This window comes from Borostomias antarcticus, assembly GCF_949987555.1.
Source record: "Borostomias antarcticus genome assembly, chromosome: 28".
NCBI lineage: Eukaryota > Metazoa > Chordata > Actinopteri > Stomiiformes > Stomiidae > Borostomias > Borostomias antarcticus.
The window spans coordinates 4,749,947-4,771,059 of NC_140261.1; the positions used below are offsets into that span (position 1 = coordinate 4,749,947).

Here is a 21,113-nt window from a genome sequence, read left to right on the forward strand (position 1 = left end):
AGGAGCTGTTACTTTCATTGCCCTGTAGGCTAGTACCAGAGTTTTATGGTGTGAGCTGCTACAGGGAGCCAGTGTAGAGAACGGAGAAGGGAAGTGGGAGAATTTGGGGTGGTTGAACACCAGGCAAGTGGCAGCTTTCTGGACAAGCTCCTGAGGTTTAATGGCTGACGCCGGGGCCCCAGCAAGGAGGGAGTTGCAGTAGTCCAGGCAGGAGATGGCCAGCGCCTGGATGAGCACCTGTGCCCATTTGTCAGTGAGAAAAGGGAGAATTCTCCTGATGTTGTAGAGCAGGAATTTGTGTAAGAGATGTGCTATGTTCCGAGAATGACAATTCCTCGCAGTCCGAGTTGACGTCACCACTGTATGGTGATAGCCAGGTCGCCAATGGTGATGGCCAGGGTGCAGACAGCCCTTCCCCGAAAGGAACAGCAGCTCAATCTTGTCCAGGTTGAGCTTGAGGTGGAGTGTCACCATTCGCTCTGAGATGTCAGCCAAGCACACAGCTATGCGTGCCTCCAACATCATTAAAATGTTTTTCCATAGTTTATTTGTATACCAGCCCTCAGGCTCAGCTGTACACTTGTCAAATTAGAATTTGGAACCTTTCCCTAGACTTTCTTCTCGCACAGAATCGTTAGCAGCAAAGCAGACCTGCGTTACAGATGAGGACGAGACATCATCATGAAGGAGTTGTGGGTAATAAACGCCTTGATCTGAGGTCTCTGACCTCTTCAAGGCCCCTCCTTATGAGAAAGCAGGCTGATCCGTCTTACCCCTCCCAGCCTTGGAAGGCTGAGCCGATCTATGGTGTGTTGTACTGTGGTTGTGGATACATGGGGCTCAGAGCCGGCGAGCCGTCTATATGCAGGGTTAGGGTTAGTCGGGGTGAAAACAATACAGCTGGCAGAGACACAGCGAGCAGCTGATAAGGAAATTAAGCAGCTGGGGAGGGGAACCAGGTGACGGACATGAATTATTTGCCGCAGGTATTTTTGCCATTTCCAATTTGTTCCCTTCTATGAACTGACGCGACGTGGTGTAATCCCTAAGCTTTACCCGGCCTGTGATGAAATCACAGTTCCGCTCCTGCTCCAGACACCATAAGAGCGTCATTGCAGCCTCTTGCTCTTCTGAGCGCTTGCTTGATATGTATGGCCACAATCCGCCCGGCTACCTGAAACCTTCCATTCAAACAAAACTAAACGGGATAAATGGAAAATAGTAATACACTTTGGTGTATTCAATGATATGTTAATGCCATAGGACTGTGCATAATATACACATGCTTATGTAATTCTGAGCGTGTAAAACATGAACATAATGAAATATGTTTTATTTTGGGCACAGTTGGGGGCTAGAAACAGATGATGACTGCTTATCATTTACACTGTAATAGCATGCAAAAGCTCATCAGCCTTGATCCATGGAAAACATGGCCGACGTAGCTGTGTGTCTCAAAGAAATGCCTCCCCCCTCGGGGCAGAGGGCGAGGATAGGTTAATAATAATAATAATTATTAATATTATTATTTTATTTATACAGCGCTTTTAATTAAAGTGCTTTACAGAGCAGCTAATAAGGCAAGTGAAAACACAACATTAAAAACAACACAACACTCAATAAAAACACAATATCAATAAAATAAAACAACACAACACACTATAAGACACATATACAACAGAAAACAGGTGGGTCTTTAGCTGAGCCTTAAACACCTCCACTGAGCAAGCCTGTCTGAGGTCAATTGGAAGACGGTTCCAGAGGGTACCTGTGCACGGAAAGAAAAAGCCCGCTCACCCTCTGTCTTCTTTTTGACTTTGGGGACGGTCAGCAGACCAATCCCCTGGGAGCACAATGACCTTGAGGGAACATATGGGATCAAAAGGTCCTTCAGGTAGGATGGCGCAGTACCGCTCACAGCTTTGTAAGCTAGCAGCAACATCTTAAAGTCTTAAAGTCTGCTCTAACATGAACCGGGAGCCAATGAAGGGCAGCAAGCACTGGTGAGATGTGAGCATATTTGGTTGACCCAGTCAGAATGCGAGCTGCAGCATTCTGGACCATTTGTAGACCATGGAAACTCTTCTTAGGTAACCCTGACAGAAGGGCGTTACAATAGTCCAAACAGGAGGTCACCAAAGAATGAATAAGCACTTCTGCATCTTCAGATGACGAGTGATCTAATCTTGGCGATTCTCCTGAGATGAAAGAAGGCAATTTTGTTCACCTCCTTGACATGAGAATCGAATACAAGAGTTTGATCAAAGGTAAAACCAAGATTTCTAACTCTGTCCTTGCACTGAATCACACAGTCATCTAAGGTCAGGACTGGTTGATCATTCAGATTATTCAGTCTTGCCGCACCGATAACCATCATGGTTGCGTTTAACAGAAGGAAGTTAGCTGACAGCCAGTTCTTCACAGCAGCCAGGCAGGCCTTAAGCCTAGCTAAATCTTAAACATTTCCTGATGCAATAGGCAGATACAATTGTAGGTCGTCGGCATAGCAATGATAAACAACCCCAAAAGAACTCATGATCTGACCCAATGGTGCCAGGTACAGTGAAAACAACAGAGGGCCCAGCACTGACCCCTGTGGGGCCCCATACTTGACTGGTCGAGATGCAGAGAACAAATTGCAGCATCAGGAAATCTCAAGCTCAAGTCGTTTAAAGTTTAAAGTTTCCTGCGACTTAGTACCTGAAGCCCCTTGAATTAGGGAGTAGAACATCAAATACAATCGCTAAGTGGTCTAACATTGGTAATTCACAGATTTCATTTATTGACACAGACACCAGACACTCCATAGCCTAAAACTAAATCTAATGTGTGTCCACGGTGATGTGTTGGTCCAGACGTAAATTGTGTAAGATTAAAAGATTCAATAATGTTTAAGAAGTCATTAACTAATGGTTTGTCATCACAACAAATGTAGATATTAAAATCACCAACAATCAGTATCCTCTCATAATGCAGGATAAACCTGGATAGAATGTCTGAAAACTCAGATATAAAATTCTCATTGTACTTAGATGGACGGTAGATCACAGCAAATAAGCAGACAGATGGTTTGTTCCAGAACCGGCCCTCCCAGTAGCTCTGCGGTCTAACAGGCCATTTCATCTGCATCAGCTAGTTACCGAAAGGTTGCTAGTTAGATTCTCAGCCTTGCCAGTGCCGAGTCTGGCCGGTCCACAAGGGGAGCGGCAAAATTGGCCATGCTGCTCCAAGGAGGGGGTGGGGGAGGGGGGGGGGGGGTAGAAAAACGTTGACATGTCTCAGGGGTCATCAGGTAGGAGGGCCCCTTAGCAGAACTTTGCTTAGGGCCCCAGGGAGGTCAGGGCCGGCTCTGGTTTGTTCATCATAAATATCTGTAATTCGAAACTGGTAAAGCACCATTTAAGATCTCTTTGCATTTAAAACCACACTTTAAAAATGAGGCAATGTATCGGGAGGGCAAAGTTCCGTCACGGGCGCTAATTCACCTTTGCGCATCCATGTCTCAGAGAGAAACATTAAATCCAGGGCATGAAAGTTGAAAAAGTCACAGAGAACAAATGTCTTATTAGACAGTGATCAGGCATTTAGAAGAGCCATATGTACTTTCACCTCTTTATCAGCCGGAAGAGCTGTGGGCTCCAGAGCGCGCAGATTGTCCAGGCGCGCACCGTTTCTCCCTCGCAGCCTCCTCGCTATCCCGCTAGGCCGAAACAGCTGATCGGGCTGCAGAGACGCAGGGCAAACAGGCTGGATGCACCGCCGCTGATACTCTGGATCTAAGTCGGTGATGCAGGCACCAGTGATCTGGTGCATTGTCCTCCTTGCCCATGATTTTCCCCTTGCAATCGCTACATACTGTACCGGCGCGTATAATGCGAATGCGCTTAGTTCTCCTGCGGGTCCTTCTCTGGGGCAGGCAGAAAGGCTTGTGACGAAGCAACTCGTCCGGTAGGCTAGGCTAGGCTAGGCTAGCCAGGTGAGGCGCTAGGCTTGTTCTCCGCTCACAACATGGGAAAGCTTCCCAAAAGAATCTAAAATATCAAAAAGCGCCTGCGCCCATAAAACAACAGTGATTTGGTGTTTGTAACAAACAAAGACGCCACTAAAAGCACAATAAATAAACAAACATTGACATACGGACGGCGTGCCCTGACAGTCGGCGCCATCTTGTTTCTTTGGTTCATAAGAGAAAGACAGTCTGCCCTGTACTGTGCTGCCCAAGTTAACAAAGTTCCTTCTCAGAGCTACTGTAAAGAGGTTAAGTCTGAACACACTAAACAAAAAAGGTTTTGATTTGAACCAGTTTGCACCACCATATACTGTAGAAGGCAGTCGTCATTTATGTCACTAGCAAAACGAATCGCTCTCCCAACGATGTAAGCATATTATTACATTTTCTATGCATTTGTGCCTTTTTGTGCGTGGCTGTAAGCCAGCGCACCTAGTATAGCGTTTGTCCGGTTATCACTCCCTCCCTCCCTTACTCCGTCACTCTGGAAAATGTTGGCCTGCATTTCTCTGTTGGCACCACAAGAGGCAATAGTCCCAGCACACGAAAACCAAGAAGGACACCAAAATCACAAAGGACACCAAAATCAACCCAATCAACACCAATCTCCACTGCACAAGTAGAGTAGTGGTGAGAGCATTGGACTCCCACCCAGGAGACCACGGTTCAAGACCCGGTGGGGATGACTTTATGGGACTATACCCCAAATCCACATGTTCATCCTTTCACTCCAACCTTTACCCCTTGCCTTATAGGTCAGATCTTGTCCCAACCCCAACCCATATTCTAACCCCAACCCACACTAGGGACTGGAAGAAGGACACCAAAATCAACCCACCGATCTCCACTGCACAAGTAGAGTAGTGGTGAGAGCATTGGACTCCCACTCGGGGGACTGGGGTTCCAGACCTGGTGGGGATGACTTTATGTTATCATCAGTGTAACTGCTTTACCCACTGACTACTACCATTAATGTTATGGCAGCTGCTACTAGTTGTTGTGAGCTCATGAGCTAACTGACTATCCCGCTCTTATTGTGCTGGATTAGCATTGGAGGCATTGGAACTGATGTGTCCAGTCCACAAGACCTATTCTTAATTTATCAGACATTATTTCATGTCATTTCAATTCACAGCTTTTTCAGTGGCATGACTAGCTTCCGTCCTACCAGTCCTAAACAGAAACAAGCCAGCCACGCACATAAGCCAGGCTGGACATGGCCTGGTTTGAATCTGCATTCCACACTAGAACTGGGGTCATCTCTCAACTGCAAAGTCAAAGTCACGCTGCATGTCGTGACCTCCACATTACATTTCGGGGGAGGCTTGCTCGGCTTCAGTGGCTATGAGGTCCAATTAGGGAAGAGTCTGTTTGTGCTGCTGGATCTGATTTTCATTTCTGAAAGCCTGTCAGTAGGGTTTGGGGGGGGGGGGGGGGGGGGGCTGTGGTGAGGCTCTAGTTACAGCCAAAATCTGCACCCCAACACACACACACACACACACAGTACACACTCTAACACAAACAGACACAGTGGTCCTCAGAGTCATCATTAGTCCAGTGTAAGCTGGCCTGGACTAAAATAAAAAGTGAGAATCTGTGTCAAAGGCTCAGTTAGGCATAGACACCAGTGCCAGTGTGGGCGCGCTGTCTTTCATCTGGCGGAACAGGTGTGAGTCTCTACGAAGGGTTAAGCTTCATTTGCATCTCACATGGACGCCAGAGAAGGGAAACATCTGACTCTCTTCTTCACTCATAAATCATAGTCGGCCCATTGTAATGCCAAGTAGGTCCCTATACGCTGTTGTAACCGAGTTTAACTCACTCCGCAGTATAAGTACCGCCCACCCGCGCCATCGCCTCTAGATTTTCAGCGGCGAAGCTGACTAAAGCGGCGCTTATGAGAGGCGGTCACGTGTGTTCGTATGTCAGAGGACGTGTGTTCGAACCCAGCGTGGGCAAGTGAGTGTGGAAGCGATACCGACGAGCAACGTCTGTGACACCTATCCTATATTTTGACTTAGGAACACAATGCTGTTCGAGCGAAATCCAGACTGCACCCCATTTCCCGCATATTTTCCATGTCTGATCCATGTTTACAGATACTAATTGCCCAGCCTGCACCATATGTCGACGCCATTTCTGTCGTCTTCTGTGTGCTGTAACTAATTGGTTTCTTGGGTTCTTTTTTTTTAAAGATTTTTTGTCTGCATTTCTGCTTTATTACATATAGGACAGTATAGATGTTGACTGGAAAGATAGGAGAGAGAGAGAGGGGAGGACATACGGCACATGAGCCCTTCATCTGATGAGCCCCCGGCGCAGCCCCTAACATGCATTTTTCTAATAAGCTTTAGCACAGTAGACTTGCATTACAAATGAGGACGAGACATCATCATGAAGGAGTTATGGGTAATAAACGCCTCGGTAGGAGGTCTCTGACCTCTTCAAGGCCCCTCCTTATGAAAGCAGGCCGTGACCGTGCTCCACTGGGACCCTCCCCCTCACAGCCTTGATCTGAGCAGATCTACGGAACGGTTCTGACAGTGAGAACCAGCAGTACTGTGGTTCTGACAGTGGGAACCAGCAGTACTGTGGTTGTGACAGTGGGAACCAGCAGTACTGTGGTTCTGACAGTGAGAACCAGCAGTACTGTGGTTGTGACGGTGAGAACCAGCAGTATTGTGGTTGTGACGGTGGGAACCAGCAGTATTGTGGTTGTGACGGTGAGAACCAGCAGTATTGTGGTTGTGACAGTGAGAACCAGCAGTACTGTGGTTGTGATAGTGGGAACCAGCAGTACTGTGGTTGTGACAGTGGGAACCAGCAGTACTGTGGTTCTGACAGTGAGAACCAGCAGTATTATGGTTCTGACGGTGGGAACCAGCAGTATTATGGTTCTGACAGTGAGAACCAGCAGTATTATGGTTCTGACAGTGAGAACCAGCAATACTGTGGTTCTGACAGTGAGAACCAGCAATACTGTGGTTCTGACAGTAGGAACCACAGAGGAGTTCAAGCCAGCAGTAATGGTTTGCAGCCCAGCCCCCAACACACACACACTCACAGACACAGCGGTCCTCTGAGTCACGATTAGTCCAGTGTAAGCTGGCCTGGCCTAAAAAGAAAATAAAAAAGTGGGAATCTGTGTCAGAGGCTTGACTAGGGCGAGAGACTAGGAGAGACTCCAGTGCCAGAGTGGGCGCACTCTGTTTTTCATCCGGTGGAACAGGTGGGAGTTTTAGGCCAAAACGATGTGTCACTTTGGAACAAACAAGAAATAGCACTGGACGTAAATTCTAATAAAGACAGTGTGGTGGAGGGAGGGAGGGAGGGAGGGAGGGAGAGAGGGAGGAAGGGAGGGAGGGAGGGAGGGAGGGAGGGAGGGAGGGAGGGAAGGAAGGGAGGGAGGGAGGGAGGGAGGGAGGGAGGGAAGGAGGGAGGAAGGGAGAGAGGGAAGGAGGGAGGGAGGGAGGGAGGGAGGGAGAGAGGGAGGAAGGGAGGGAGGGAGGGAGGGAGGGAGGGAGGGAGGGAGGGAGGGAGGGAGGGAAGGAAGGGAGGGAGGGAGGGAGGGAGGGAGGGAGGGAGGGAGGGAGGGAGGGAAGGAGGGAGGAAGGGAGAGAGGGAAGGAGGGAGGGAGGGAGGGAGGGAGGGAGGGAGGGAGGGAGGGAGGGAGGGAGGGAGGAGTAAGGGAGGGAGGGAAGGAGGGAGGGAGGGAGGGAGGGAGGGAGGGAGGGAGGGAGGGAGGGAGAGAGGGAAGGAGGGAGGAAGGGAGGGAGGGAGGGAGAGAGGGAAGGAGGGAGGGAGGGAGGGAGGGAGGGAGGGAGGGAGGGAGGGAGGGAGGGAGAGAGGGAGGAAGGGAAGGAGGGAGGGAGGGAGGGAGGGAGGGAGGGAGGGAGGGAGGGAGGGAGGGAGCACGACCTAATATAAATGATACTGGCTCTCACTGCAGCCCCAGGATTCTACATCAAGCTAAACTAATGTGCAATTAAGCTTTAGACTGGGAGAAAATCACCTTGTAAAAACATTTGTCAAATGAACCTTTTTTTTCCTGTTCTGCGCGCCTAATTAACATGGGACTGGGAAGAGGGTTTTTTGTTTGCCTATGTATTTACATATACATGAACAAAACAAATATCGGCCCTGTAGGGAAGAGCATTACCAAAGCCCATTCATATATCTCTATTAGACAGAAGTGACACGCACTCCCTATCATTAAGCAATAATAGTTTACTTTACAGCTCATGAACTACAGTATCAACAAATTAAGCGCGCTGATAGTGTTATGTGCAGACTGAGGCCTCGAGAGGGGGGGGGGAGGTGGAGGTGGGGTGGGGGGCATAACCGATGTTAAGTGTTTGTTGCGTTTAACGATATTACTGCCTTTCTTGGCGTAAAAAAGAACACTGAAGTCATTTCGAAGCCACATCATTTCAGTGTCTGAATACCAGCCAGAATGGGAGCCAAGAGGAGGGAGGTGCATTGTGGGAGAAAGGAAGTCATGTTTAGCAGGAGGCAGGAAGTTGCGGTGCCCTCAGAGGTGCTGGATATAAGGAAAAAGTATTGGGGGGGGGGGGGAGGGGAGCAAGAGCAGTGCACAGGACTCGGGGCTGTTTGTGAGTGTGTAGGCACTGACAGGTGTGTGTGTGTGTGTGTGTGTGTGTGTGTGTGTGTGTGTGTGTGTGTGTGTGTGTGTGTGTGTGTGTGTGTGTGTGCGTGCGTGTGACCTTGCGCGGGCCTGTATATATGTGCGTGTATTGTATGTGTGTGTGTGTGTGTGTGTGCCCTTGCGCGGGCCTGTATATATGTGCGTGTATTGTATGTGTGTGTGTGTGTGTGTGTGCCCTTGCGCGGGCCTGTATATATGTGCGTGTATTGTATGTGTGTGTGTGTGTGTGTGTGTGTGTGCCCTTGCGCGGGCCTGTATATATGTGCGTGTATTGAATGTGTGTGTGTGTGTGTGCCCTTGCGCGGGCCTGTATATATGTGCGTGTATCGTATGTGGTGTTGTGCGGGCCTGTGAGTGTGTGTGTGTATGTGTCCGTGTGTGTGTGCGCCCCCGGGCAGGTGGGCGAGACAGAGGGCATGGGCGTGCAGGTGGACGACTCCCAGGTGTGGGTGCCCGCAGAGGAGCCCATCGCTAACCGAGCCTTCCTCCTCAACTCCAAGATCTGGGAGGTCTGCCAGGAGCTGCCCATCCACTGGATCCACCCCTACCCCATGAGAGGTAAGGGGGCGCCGGGGCCCCTCCACCTCTAAACGCACCCTATTAACACTCCTTCTGGGGGCCCAGCCCTCCTCAGGCTCAGCGGAGGTCAGGGAAGACCTCCGTGATCTCCTAGCCATATGAGAGTAATGACTGCTACTCCATGCTAGCGGTGCTTTTGAACATGCCGGGATGAGAGATAGAGATATTCATTCACACATTAACCTTTCGTTCATGCTAGGAGTGGAATATCGGGGTATCCCTCATTAGGAATTCATCGTCCCGAGGAGAGAGAGCTTTCGCATGGACCGCCTCACATAGCGCAGCTTTGTTATTGATAGAATCCAATACAGAGATTTCTTTCACAGACATCCTCTCATAACAGACTTACTATTGTGATACCGCACTAAAGCACACGAACAGCTTTTCCGTTGACCGTCTTGTGCGTTTTTCCCGGCGCAGAAGCCGAGTTCCATGAGGTGGAGGACGTGGAAGACCTGTCTGAGACAGATGTCAAAGGTCAACGTTTTGCCCGTGATGTCTTGGACCAGGTTCCGGTAAACGACTATGTGAGTAATCCACCAGTCCATCCAGGATCACCCCAGTAAAAAGATACGGGGCCACAGTAGGCCTTAACTACGCTTAGATTCTTTCTGCATATAAAATGGCTCGTTAATTGATGCTCCCTTGCATGGCTTAAGGCGGACTTGCGCACCACAGGGCATCGCAATAACTCTGTACAGTATCTGTTTAAATAAAGCCACTTCATTTAAGGCTCTCTTAATGTACTGTAGCATACAGTAGTTAATGGGGAAGAATATCTTTTCCCTACAGCCTTCACAAGAGACTCTTTCTAGTATTTTTTCCAAGCGGAGGCTGAATGGACATCCGCACTCCCAAGGTCGCTCATTATGGAATAGATGGGCTACGTTTGTTAATCATGGCTTAATTATCAAAGCATACAAAATAATCAAGAGGGCAAATGCCATATTTTTGTGCCAGTGAACCCCTCAATAATCCATGATTAATTACCCTCGACACTGAGATGGGATCAGACATATTGCCTCGCTCTATGCGTACGCTCGTGCACATTCAACACACCAATACACACACACACACAGACACAAAACACACACACACATCAGACAGGCAGATACCCAGGCAGACACTGGGTCTGAGCTTGTCTGAATAGCGTCTAAAGCTAATTCCCAGGGGGAAAAAAGGAAATAAAAACATGAGGGAAGCGTCGCCTTCTCCTCCTCGGAGTTGTGAGAAACCATGGGAGACGGACGCACGGACAGAAGAGAGACTCCGTCATATTAACATTTACCAAGCGAGTCCCAGGAAGGCCTCCCCTCAGCTCTGCTCCCACCTCATCCTCCGCCACTGAGGCTGCGAGGATAATTAAAACATACCAGCAGATGAAAACCTCCGCTCCCCCTTTTGAAATATCCCATCTCTGTCAGCTGGGTGATGCCTGTGCCTCTGCCTGTGTGCCTGCTCACGATAAAGGCCTTTGAGACTGGCCGGCTGCCTGTTAATTGGAAGTCTGACGCTCCTGTTGGTGCCGATGGGACCACGCACACCTGGATCACATAGATGACCCCCTCCCCCCGGCCACACACACACACACACACACACACACACACACACGCACACCTGGATCACATAGATGACCCACCTCCTCCCGGCCACACACACACACACACACACACACATGCACACGCACACCTGGATCACATAGATGACCCCCCTCCCCCCCGGCCACACACACACACACACACACACACACACCTGGATCACATAGCTGACCCCCCTCCCCCCGGCCACACACACACACACACACACATGCACACGCACACCTGGATCACATAGATGACCCCCTCCCCCCGGCCACACACACACACACACACACATGCACACCTGGATCACATAGATGACCCCCCTCCCCCCCGGCCACACACACACACACACACACACTCCACAGCCCTCATCACCGCCGTTCACTGCAGGGGCCCCCGGATCCCGTTCTGGCACGGCCCTCCCCCCGCCAGGTAGAGTAATCATAAGGGGGCTCAGAGACAGAGGTCGGGAGAGATATATGGGCCTGACCTTTAGACACAGCAGGCAGGGCGGAGCCTTAGCACCGAGGAGGCGGGGCCTCCTGGATCTCCCTCTCCTCTCCTCTCCTCGCCCGTCCGACAGCACCGGAGGAATGGCGCCAACGTCCTTGACCTATATAGCCAGGATGAGCCCCGGAATGTGATTGGCCGGGTTCGGGCCTCGCACTCGTAAACACCGGGGGATGGCGGTGGCGGTCAACGACGTGACCCCTACACTCCCTGCTCAGGCCCTCTCTAGGCAGCCAGGGCCCGAGCTAGAACAACAACATTACATTACATTATTACATTACATTCAATTACATTACAGTCACAAGGCTGCCTGACCACGCTGATGGCACTCCGGACACAGAGAGCAGACAAAGCTGTGGATATTCCTAAGTGGTAGAATGACAAAACTGTAAACACAGGTTTCTATCTGTGCTTAGCTAACATCCCAGATAGCAAGCCGATATATGGGCCGGAACTAAGCCATAAGTGTCGCATCTGGCCTATATATGGTTGCTATCTGGGGTCCCATGCTAACAGACACTAAAAGCTCCCTGGTTATCTCCTCCAAGCTCCATATGTTTTCTACTGTTTGAACCTGACCTAGAGTACAGAAATAAATCAGACTACAACTGTGTGTTTGGCTAGTACTTAATGGGAGCACATATAACCTAGAGTCCTACTGTGTACATGCATGTATGATACAGAGATTGAAATCTAGTCCCTGCTGGGTTTATCTAACATCAGACGCTGTGATCGGCTGTGCTGTGAGAATTAATAACACAGGAGAGGCATGTGTAAGAAGGAGAGAAGCAATCACGGTCTGTGAAATAACCGATAAGTGTGGAAATGAAAGGCCTCATGTTATTGAACAACTGACAGTTTTCTACCTGACAGACTCATCCTATAACTCGTTATGCGTGAGGGGCTGTGTTTGTGTGATGGAATCAGATGGTGTGCAGTGGTAATGCATTTTATTTCTTCATTAATGCAGCTTGTTTGCGAGCACCCAAGATTTCCCAGGGTGCAACATTCTGATCACCACCGTATCCCGTCGCTGGTTTCAAAAGGATGATTTTTTTGAGTAATTTGTCTCCGCAGCACAATGCTACCTATTGTCTGTTTTGTTTTGCCAATCAGGCGTCATTTAAATTAAATATTTCCTTCGTTTTCCAAAACAAAGCTCTGGATTTTAAAGCGCTTTAATTTAGCCAGTGAGAAGCTGGTAAGATTATCGTTAGTCCATTGACAGCTTTTTTGTTCCTTACAAAATAGATTGTTGCCTCAAAGCTGACGATCCTACACTTGACTAACACAATAAATCAGTAATTGCCTACCTGTCTCTGTCAGAGTAATAAATCAAATGCACCTTTCATATCATGTTTTTTCCTGTTCTTGTGTATTGTCCCCTGTGTTAGGAGCATGTAATTTCAGTCCATTTATCATCCCTCACAGCAGTTGAATTCGATTTGAATCTTCTGCCATGTATTTGTATACCATTGCGCTGGCTCTGATGTTATTGGTGGACGGACATAGATAAATACCAGTCATAACAAGTCAACGTCTGTGAGACCCAGTGAGACCAAGCCAACGTCTGCGAGACCCTGTCCTGTCACTTTTCATAAGCTGCGGTATATTTCTGTTGGCTAGCTCTGCCCTCACATGAACGCTACAACCCCCACCCTGCTCATAGTTTAAAACGGAGAAAGAATGAGGGTCACAGCCTAGCGCTCCTATGGGTACCAGCCCTTTAAAAAAAGACCGGGGTGGAACAATGACCTCACATTTATTTAGTTCCACCCCTGTGGATTTGTGTGTGTGGTTCTGACTGTAGAGAAGAGCTGAGTCATAGGAGCGGGCTGCAGACGGTCATGCTCGGTTCCCCGGGAGGTGAAGCCCATGGGGGCCATTGACTCCTTCATCAGCGCTCTTTAACAAGACAGAGCTGGATTGTCTCTGAAGATTAATTTACTGCAGGAAATTGAAATGTGGTCAAATGCGCCTCAGTAGCCACCACGACCTGGGAGTGGGAGGAGGAGGGGGGAGGAGGAGGGGGGAGGAGGGGGGGGGGGGGGGGGGGGGGTTAAGTGGCACTTCTGAACCAAACTCAGAGTTGCTCTTGATCAAAGGCATGGCACACAGTCCCAGGTAGTCTTCGGCGCTCGCGCGCCCACCAGCACAACGGGAAAAGCCAAGGGCCATTAATCTACCCAATTTACCTTTCGTGTGCGTTTCATTTGGCCCTTATATAAATTCAGACCCAGCTAGCAAGAGCAAATAAAACGATTCTTGTTAGGCCATCATTACTCTTCTTATTGCTCCAGGAATGTGCCGTCCACTTAAAGTCAAGGTCAGAGGGAGGGCACCGAGACAGAGGAGCTATAACTTGTGTGCTCTAATTGAGGAGGGACGGCCATTTTGGGGGGTGCGAGAGGGGGCCACGGCCAGGGAAGTGGGAGGTCAGAGATGAAAGAAATAGTGTAATAATCCTGGTAACCGGCAGCGTCAGAATCACTTTGATTGAAGATGGCTCCCAGGAGAACAGCTGAGGTGCTAGGGGTCAGGGATGGAGTCAGAGAGCAGCCAAGAGTAATACGACCACTGGCACAGTGGAAAGGTCAAGGCTATTATATTAGGTTTTATGCTCCTGGAGCTCAGATCAAGAAGACCCACTTCCTTGATCCCTGTGTCACAGTCGATGAGCATGGCATAGCTTTGTCCAGTACATTTCCCCGGACACGAATACAGATCTTTCTCTCGGGTTTTGCTCTTTCATTTATTCTCCGGACCTACGACCAAAGCGGGCGCATCAATTCGCACAATCAAATCTGCTGTTCCCCGTACCTGCTGTTGTAGGGGTGGTGTTTGTCATGCGGTGCACTGGTGACTCTGCTCTCTTGTCCTCCGCAGAGAGACGCGGGAGTGGAGCTGGACAACCGTCTGGACGACCGCGGGTACTGCTGTCAGTACTGTCGCCGTGGTTACCGCTACTGCCGGCGCTATTACGAGCCCCTGGGTGGTTTCAACCCGTACCCGTACTACTATCAAGGTGGACGAGTCATCTGTCAAATCGTCATGCCCTGCAATTGGTGGATCGCCCGTATGCTTGGGAGAATCTGATTGATTGATTGATTGATTGATTGATTGATTGATTGATTGATTGATTGATTGATTGATTGATTGATTGATTGATTGATTGATTGATTGATTGATTGATTGATTGATTGATTGATTGATTGATTGATTGGGTAAAAGTACAAAGAAACAGTACATCCCAGAGGATAGCATGATAAAAGCATACTTAGACACTTGTTTCCAACATGGTCCTCGTTGGTGGACATAACAAAACAAAAAAAGAACATACACAAGAACATAGATAAAACAGTCAATACAGTTCCACCCACATTCACTAAAACATACCATGTATGGATGCATATTGGCCTATCTGTCGTCTGGATTGTACAATGCTTCAGACCTCCTCGGGGCTGTGCTCCTCTAGTTTTTATGCGATACCAAAACATTTACACCACAAGATTATTATACATCTCAAAGTAAGCTAAAAGTCTAAATGGACCTAGAGAGCCTACAGGCTATATCTTGGGTCATTAGATCTCTGGGTCCATCACATATTAATGTTTGCTTAGCCATTTAGTTTGCATCCTTCGCCATTGCTGTTTGCATCCATGCTGCGTGTCTGCGCTGAAGTACAATTTGCTATCAATGTGTTTTAAATTGTTTTTTGTAAAGCAGCATTCTTGCTTCTGAATCATTTCATGGGTGTCTTTAAATAATAATACATAGTCTCTGGATTTGCTGCCGAATATTAAAAAGAACAGCGTGTATAAAGCTGTGCTACATAGAAGTGCCTTTCAATTTACCTTATCTAGTTTCACTCTTTAGTGAAATCTGCTTTCACGGTTTTGTTTTGCTGCAGTAGACTACCACTTTTCTTTGGCATTGAGTTGTCATATTTGTAAATCTGTACTGGCAAGGAAGTGACATTTGTTTGAGTCAACAAGTCATAATACAGTGTAAAGAGTTATAAATCTGCCTCTTTATTCTGACTGAACTTGACAGTCTTTATTTGAGGTAATTTTATCCTGAGTTTCTGGTTTCCTCTGTATTATGAAATCACTACAGTATAATGTGCTGTAACAGCTCAATTACAGCAGTGTTATCTTTGATCAATTCTGCCTCTAACCTTAGCGGACATTAACTGCACCATCAAGAGTGTTTTACCATTTATAATGAACTGTTAAAATAGGGTTGTCATTGTTTCCTTTGCAATGAAAAGGGCACGGTTGCAAGAGACCATTTTATCATGTAGCCTATAACTAACAAGACATATTTGCCTTTGTAATCCATCTTAAAACTAAAACACACTCACCCACACAGACTAACCTTGACATGCCCAATATACATCAAACCATTTATATCCTCCTGTCATCCTACTGTGAGTTTCATTGGGTAAACTCACCCCTCAGTATAATATTGTCCACTTGCGCCATAGAAGAGCTATCTTGGTCAGAAGACCCGGGTTCGATCCTTGTGTCGGCAAGTTGCGTGAGGAAAGCCTACTGATGAGTGATGCACTGACACCTGTGTGGTGCCAGTGGCTGAATACACAGTTGGGCTCAGCTCACACACACGCTGCGGGCTTTAGACTACCATGAGGTAAGACATGCGTGAGTGACTGACATTCACCAGATCATACACATCCACAATAGAGGGCACTGGAATCAATGGCCAATTACAAACATCTTCTACTGATTTTGACATTTGAGAATTAACAGATCTATGACACAAAATGATAAATGATGATGACAGTGTATAGGTAGGCCTAGGCTACTATTGAAATGAGGGGAATTGTATGAACTAATAGTCTATAAGTTCTGTTCATATATTATTTATTATTAATTAATCCATTCATTAAGTTCATGTGAATTAGTTTACAAGAGTTTAGGCTGCAACCATATTGTATTTTCGAACCAATATCAATCAATGGCCTATTAGCAACATGTTGGGTGAAATACTTAACAAATGCAATAATTTAAAACATAAACTAACAGCAGCGCAGTGCCATGCCCCGAGGCAGGGTTGAAAGGTACATGCAATCTGCGTTGATAGGCCTACACTGTGTAGCCTATGTTGTTTTCTATTATTCTATTTAAATCAAACGTGGATACTGACCCAGTGAAGAGAGGGAAGGGAATGTTGCGCTCCTCCATGATGAAAACCTAAACCAACATTCAGCTCATCGACAACAGCCGACTTCAAAGTTTCTGTGGCGCTTCGGGAGGCTTTTTGTAGTTGTGAGTGTAAATTGCCATGGGAGGTTTGGAGCGGCTTAGACTGGCTCCAGCCGCTGTATCTGAATTTTCTAAATACAAAGCTCTCCTCCTAGTCTGGGGCCTTTCTCGTTCGGTGTTGTTTCGCCGGTCTAGAGCGGATGCGCGAAGACGCATCGCATAATCATCCAGTCTGGACCGGAAGACGAACAGTTGTTGTAATGTTTTTACTGTAGGCTGCATGGTGAAGTTTAGAGTAGATAACATTTGCGATGGCAAAAGAAGATGCGAGGAGAACTAGGCCTACCGGTTAAAGTCGCACTGAAATGAAAAAAGCATTCTGTCCCATTTTGGTTCACATAATTGGTCATAGTGTTCACCTATTCAACGATGTATGCCAAAAAAAATACAAAATTCTACTTTTGTTGTAATCTTATATCAAAGAATATAATTTCTTACTTCCTGGAAAACGGTAGGTCACGTGCAATGAAACAGGTACCTTAGATTTTAGGCCAATAATCTCACGACATCCACTCGTCAATCAACGCTATCCTTCTATCGAATCTGTCTAAAGTTCTTAAAACCCGTCCACTTGTCAATGTTCCAATCAAATTCCTCTAAACATATGTCCCACCCTCATAGCTTGTTTGCGTCGGAAATACGTAAAACTACGGAAGTTAGATGATCTCAAACGTCCGTTTCAGTGCGACTTTAAGGAAAAATAAAGCAAGCGGATGTTGGAGGCGGGCTCTACAGGCTCGAGCCGGATGATGGGGCGGACTTAAGGCAGTGAAGTAAATAGATATCAGGCTCTCCTCCCCGAGGAGAGACTGGTGACACGAGGCTATCTCTCCTCCAGAGTGATTTCTCGGTTGGAATTCCAACCAGGCCAATCAGCGTCCTTTGATGCAATGACAGAATTAAACGGCGCAACATGATTGGTCAGGGGATGAACTAATCGCTGAGGGCGTCCTCTTCGGCAACGCCCATCTCGGAAAACAGCTGCAACTGGAGCCTGTTCGGCCTGAATAGGATATGAAGTGAAACGAAACGGCAATTCATTCTGAGTGTCAGGCTTGGAGCGGCTCACCCTGACTGCAAAACCTGAAACAGATTACAAGAGTGTCTGGAAGAACTCCCTATTGGGATAAGAGTAGGCCTATAGTAAAATATATATATATATATTTAAATAATAATAAATAAATAAAAATACATGTCAATCTTTGTTTCTCATTGGGATACATAAAATGATACATTCAACATTTCTGGAGACAACAGAGCATTGCACCAGCAGAGCCTGGTTTCAAACTAGCTGCTTGGTGCGCCCATGCTCAATCTAATCAGGATTTGTGTGATGGAATGAATGAATGCATAGAAAACAGCAGAATCTCGTTTCAAAGGGGACGGACCCTCCCATGCGCCTTATAGGAGAAGTCCCCCCCCGGGTTGTGTATGTTTCCCTTGATGAGGAGGGAAGCCGAGTGGAAACACATGAGGCACAGATGTTTATCTCTCCAGTAATATATGACAAGAGGCAGCCAGTCCGCCAGGTTAGAACAGTCCCCCCCGCCCCTCTGGGCTGCCCCTTAACAGGTAGGCTACACTAGGGAATGAATCCATTTTGTTACCACATCAAGGCTGCAGTGTAATTCTCCTTCCAGCTGTTTATTTTGGTTGCAAGCGTTACTTATCCATTCATTTAGTTGTATGGGTTATTCTGGGTGGGGGGAAAAAAACGAGTGTTAACCGATATGAAAACTCTATGCAGTCGCAGAGCTTTCTTGACATTTGGGCTGGAGAGATGTATTACTAGTGCCATCTTGTGGCGTCGTGGGCACACTTGTCTTTTTGAGATCTCGACCACTCCATTGATCTTGAGCAACCACTATCCGACATGAACACATTAGGCCTACCTACCATTACTCCTGCCTATGGCATCTAACTTATAGCGCCTTCTATAAATGTAGCCTATATAATGTGTGAATGTAATGTATGAACCCATCAGAAAAACCATGCGTAAAGCATCCTTCTGCTCACAGTATTCAGAAGTCCAAAGACCAATCAAATACTGTGGATGTGGGTTGCTGGGCAGAGCAGAGTGCCACCGCGTCAGCCGTCATCCCTCAGCCGCTCCCGGTGTGAGGGGCGGCAGCGCGGCGAGGCGGTAAACACTCATGCTCTCTCTCTCTCTCGCCGTGTCACCGGCTGCGGGCGACGCAGAAATAGCCCTATTTCTGGGCCCGTCTCTCTCTCTCTCTCTCTCTCTCTCTCTCTCTCTCCAGGCTCTCTGAATCACTGGCAAGGAGCGGTATATATGCTGGAGCAGTATCTGTAGCAGTACTGTATATATGCTGGAGCATTACTGTGTGTATATTGGAATAGTACTGTATATATGCTGGAGTAGTACTGTATGCTGGAGCAGTACTATATACACTGTAGCAATACTGTATATACAGTATGCTGGAGCAGTACTGTATATATGCTGGGGTAGTAGCCTACTGTATATATGCTGGAGCAGTACTGTGTATATTTGGAGCAGTACTGTATATATGCTGGAGCAGTACTGTATATATGCTGGAGTAGTACTGTATATATGCTGGGGTAGTACTGTATATATGCTGGGGTAGTACTGTATATATGCTGGGGTAGTACTGTATATATGCTAGGGCTGTATATCATCTTGGATTTCGCGATACGATACGCATCACGATACACAGGTCACGATTCGATACGTATCACGATACAGAGGTCACGATACAATACGATACGATACGTATTGCGATACACACATCATTTACTGAAAGATTTTAAGTTTTCAAGACTGAAAACTGAATGGCTCAAATGCACTATATAGATAACTCAAACTCAATGACTGGACAGAGAGTTAGCTAATAAATATTTTACATTTGATATCCATGCTTTTTAAACTGTCAACATTGTAGTATTTATGGTTTTTCAAAATTATTTATATGTATGCTTTTTTAACTTAATATTGTAGAATATGCTTTTTAAACTGGATTAAAAAATTTAAAGCAAAAAAAAAAAAAAAAAAAAAAAGATTTTTTTTTTTTTTTTTTTTTTAATTTTACAGCGCCCGGCTGTATCGATACTCCGGGCTGAAAGATCGATACAGTATCGCGAGACTACGTACCGCGATGCATCGTTGTATCGATACAATCCTACAGCCCTAATATATGCTGGAGCAGTACTGTATATATGCTGGGGTAGTACTGTATATATGCTGGAGCAGTACTGTATATATGCTGGGGTAGTACTGTATATATGCTGGGATAGTACTGTATATATGCTGGGGTAGTACTGTATATATGCTGGAGCAGTACTGTATATATGCTGGGATAGTACTGTATATATGCTGGAGCAGTACTGTATATATGCTGGAGCAGTACTGTATATATGCTGGGGTAGTTATATATGCTGGGGTAGTACTGTATATATGCTGGGATAGTACTGTATATATGCTGGGGTAGTACTGTATATATGCTGGGGTAGTACTGTATATATGCTGGGATAGTACTGTATATATGCTGGGGTAGTTATATATGCTGGGGTAGTACTGTATATATGCTGGGGTAGTACTGTATATATGCTGGGGTAGTACTGTATATATGCTGGGGTAGTTATATATGCTGGAGCAGTACTGTATATATGCTGGGGTAGTACTGTATATATGCTGGGGTAGTAATATATATGCTGGGGTAGTACTGTATATATGCTGGGGTAGTACTGTATATATGCTGGGGTAGTACTGTATATATGCTGGAGTAGTACTGTATATGTTGGAGTAGTACTGTATGTTGGAGCAGTACTGTATGTTGGAGCAGTACTGTATATGCCGGAGTAGTACTGTATATTAAATTTCATTAGCTTTCTGTTCCACTTGTATCACCACTGAAAGAATACTTTAAGCAGCGAGTTTCTGTAAGACATAATAAGCTGGTGTGTCTAATGAGGTGGACTCGAAGGCTGTGAGGTGGTTGCTCATCGTGGTGTTCCTATAAAATGGCTTTCATATGACACACAATGTCCTGCGACGGATGGATCTCCATAAAGATGTGGATGTCAGACCAACGGTCCGTCAGGAAAGGCTGATGTTCTCAATGGGACAACGCCGGCTGCTGGTGAGGAGCCGGGTTGCGTCTGCGGTCGCTGTCCCTGATGCCGCTTGTGTTCTGTGCGGTGGTGTAGCCTACTGTATGCGTGTTAACCCTCGAGGCAAGGCTGGAGTGTGTGGTCCACAGCTGTGTGAGGAGTGTGTGTGTGTGTGGGGGGGGGGGGTCTGGGTAGTACAGCAGCCAAGCTCAGTTGCCAGACGGTTCCCTCAGAAGAACGTCCCCACCCCCCCATCGGTCTCTACGCAGCAGGTCGTAGTGACAGCCACCGCCGTCCCCCCCTCTGGTGGGGGGCTCTGAGGTACAGTCCAATCAGTCTGCGGCTGCTAATGGCTTCATTCCAGCTCCCTCCATTGCCTTTCCTCTCTTCTTCAA

General features: G+C 47.2%; 1 protein-coding gene across 1 annotated transcript in view; it reads left to right on the plus strand.

Annotated features, from left to right (window-relative positions):
- Window positions 1-14,440, plus strand: part of tnmd (tenomodulin) — a gene marked incomplete at both ends in the record, with an annotated part of 47,307 nt that extends 32,867 nt beyond the window's left edge. The window contains 3 exons of the mRNA XM_084459428.1: window positions 9,074-9,233; window positions 9,675-9,781; window positions 14,231-14,440. Of these exons, the coding sequence (XP_084315554.1) occupies window positions 9,074-9,233; window positions 9,675-9,781; window positions 14,231-14,440 (477 nt within the window). The remainder of the gene's footprint in view (window positions 1-9,073; window positions 9,234-9,674; window positions 9,782-14,230) is intronic.
- Between the last annotated feature and the right edge of the window lie 6,673 nt (window positions 14,441-21,113).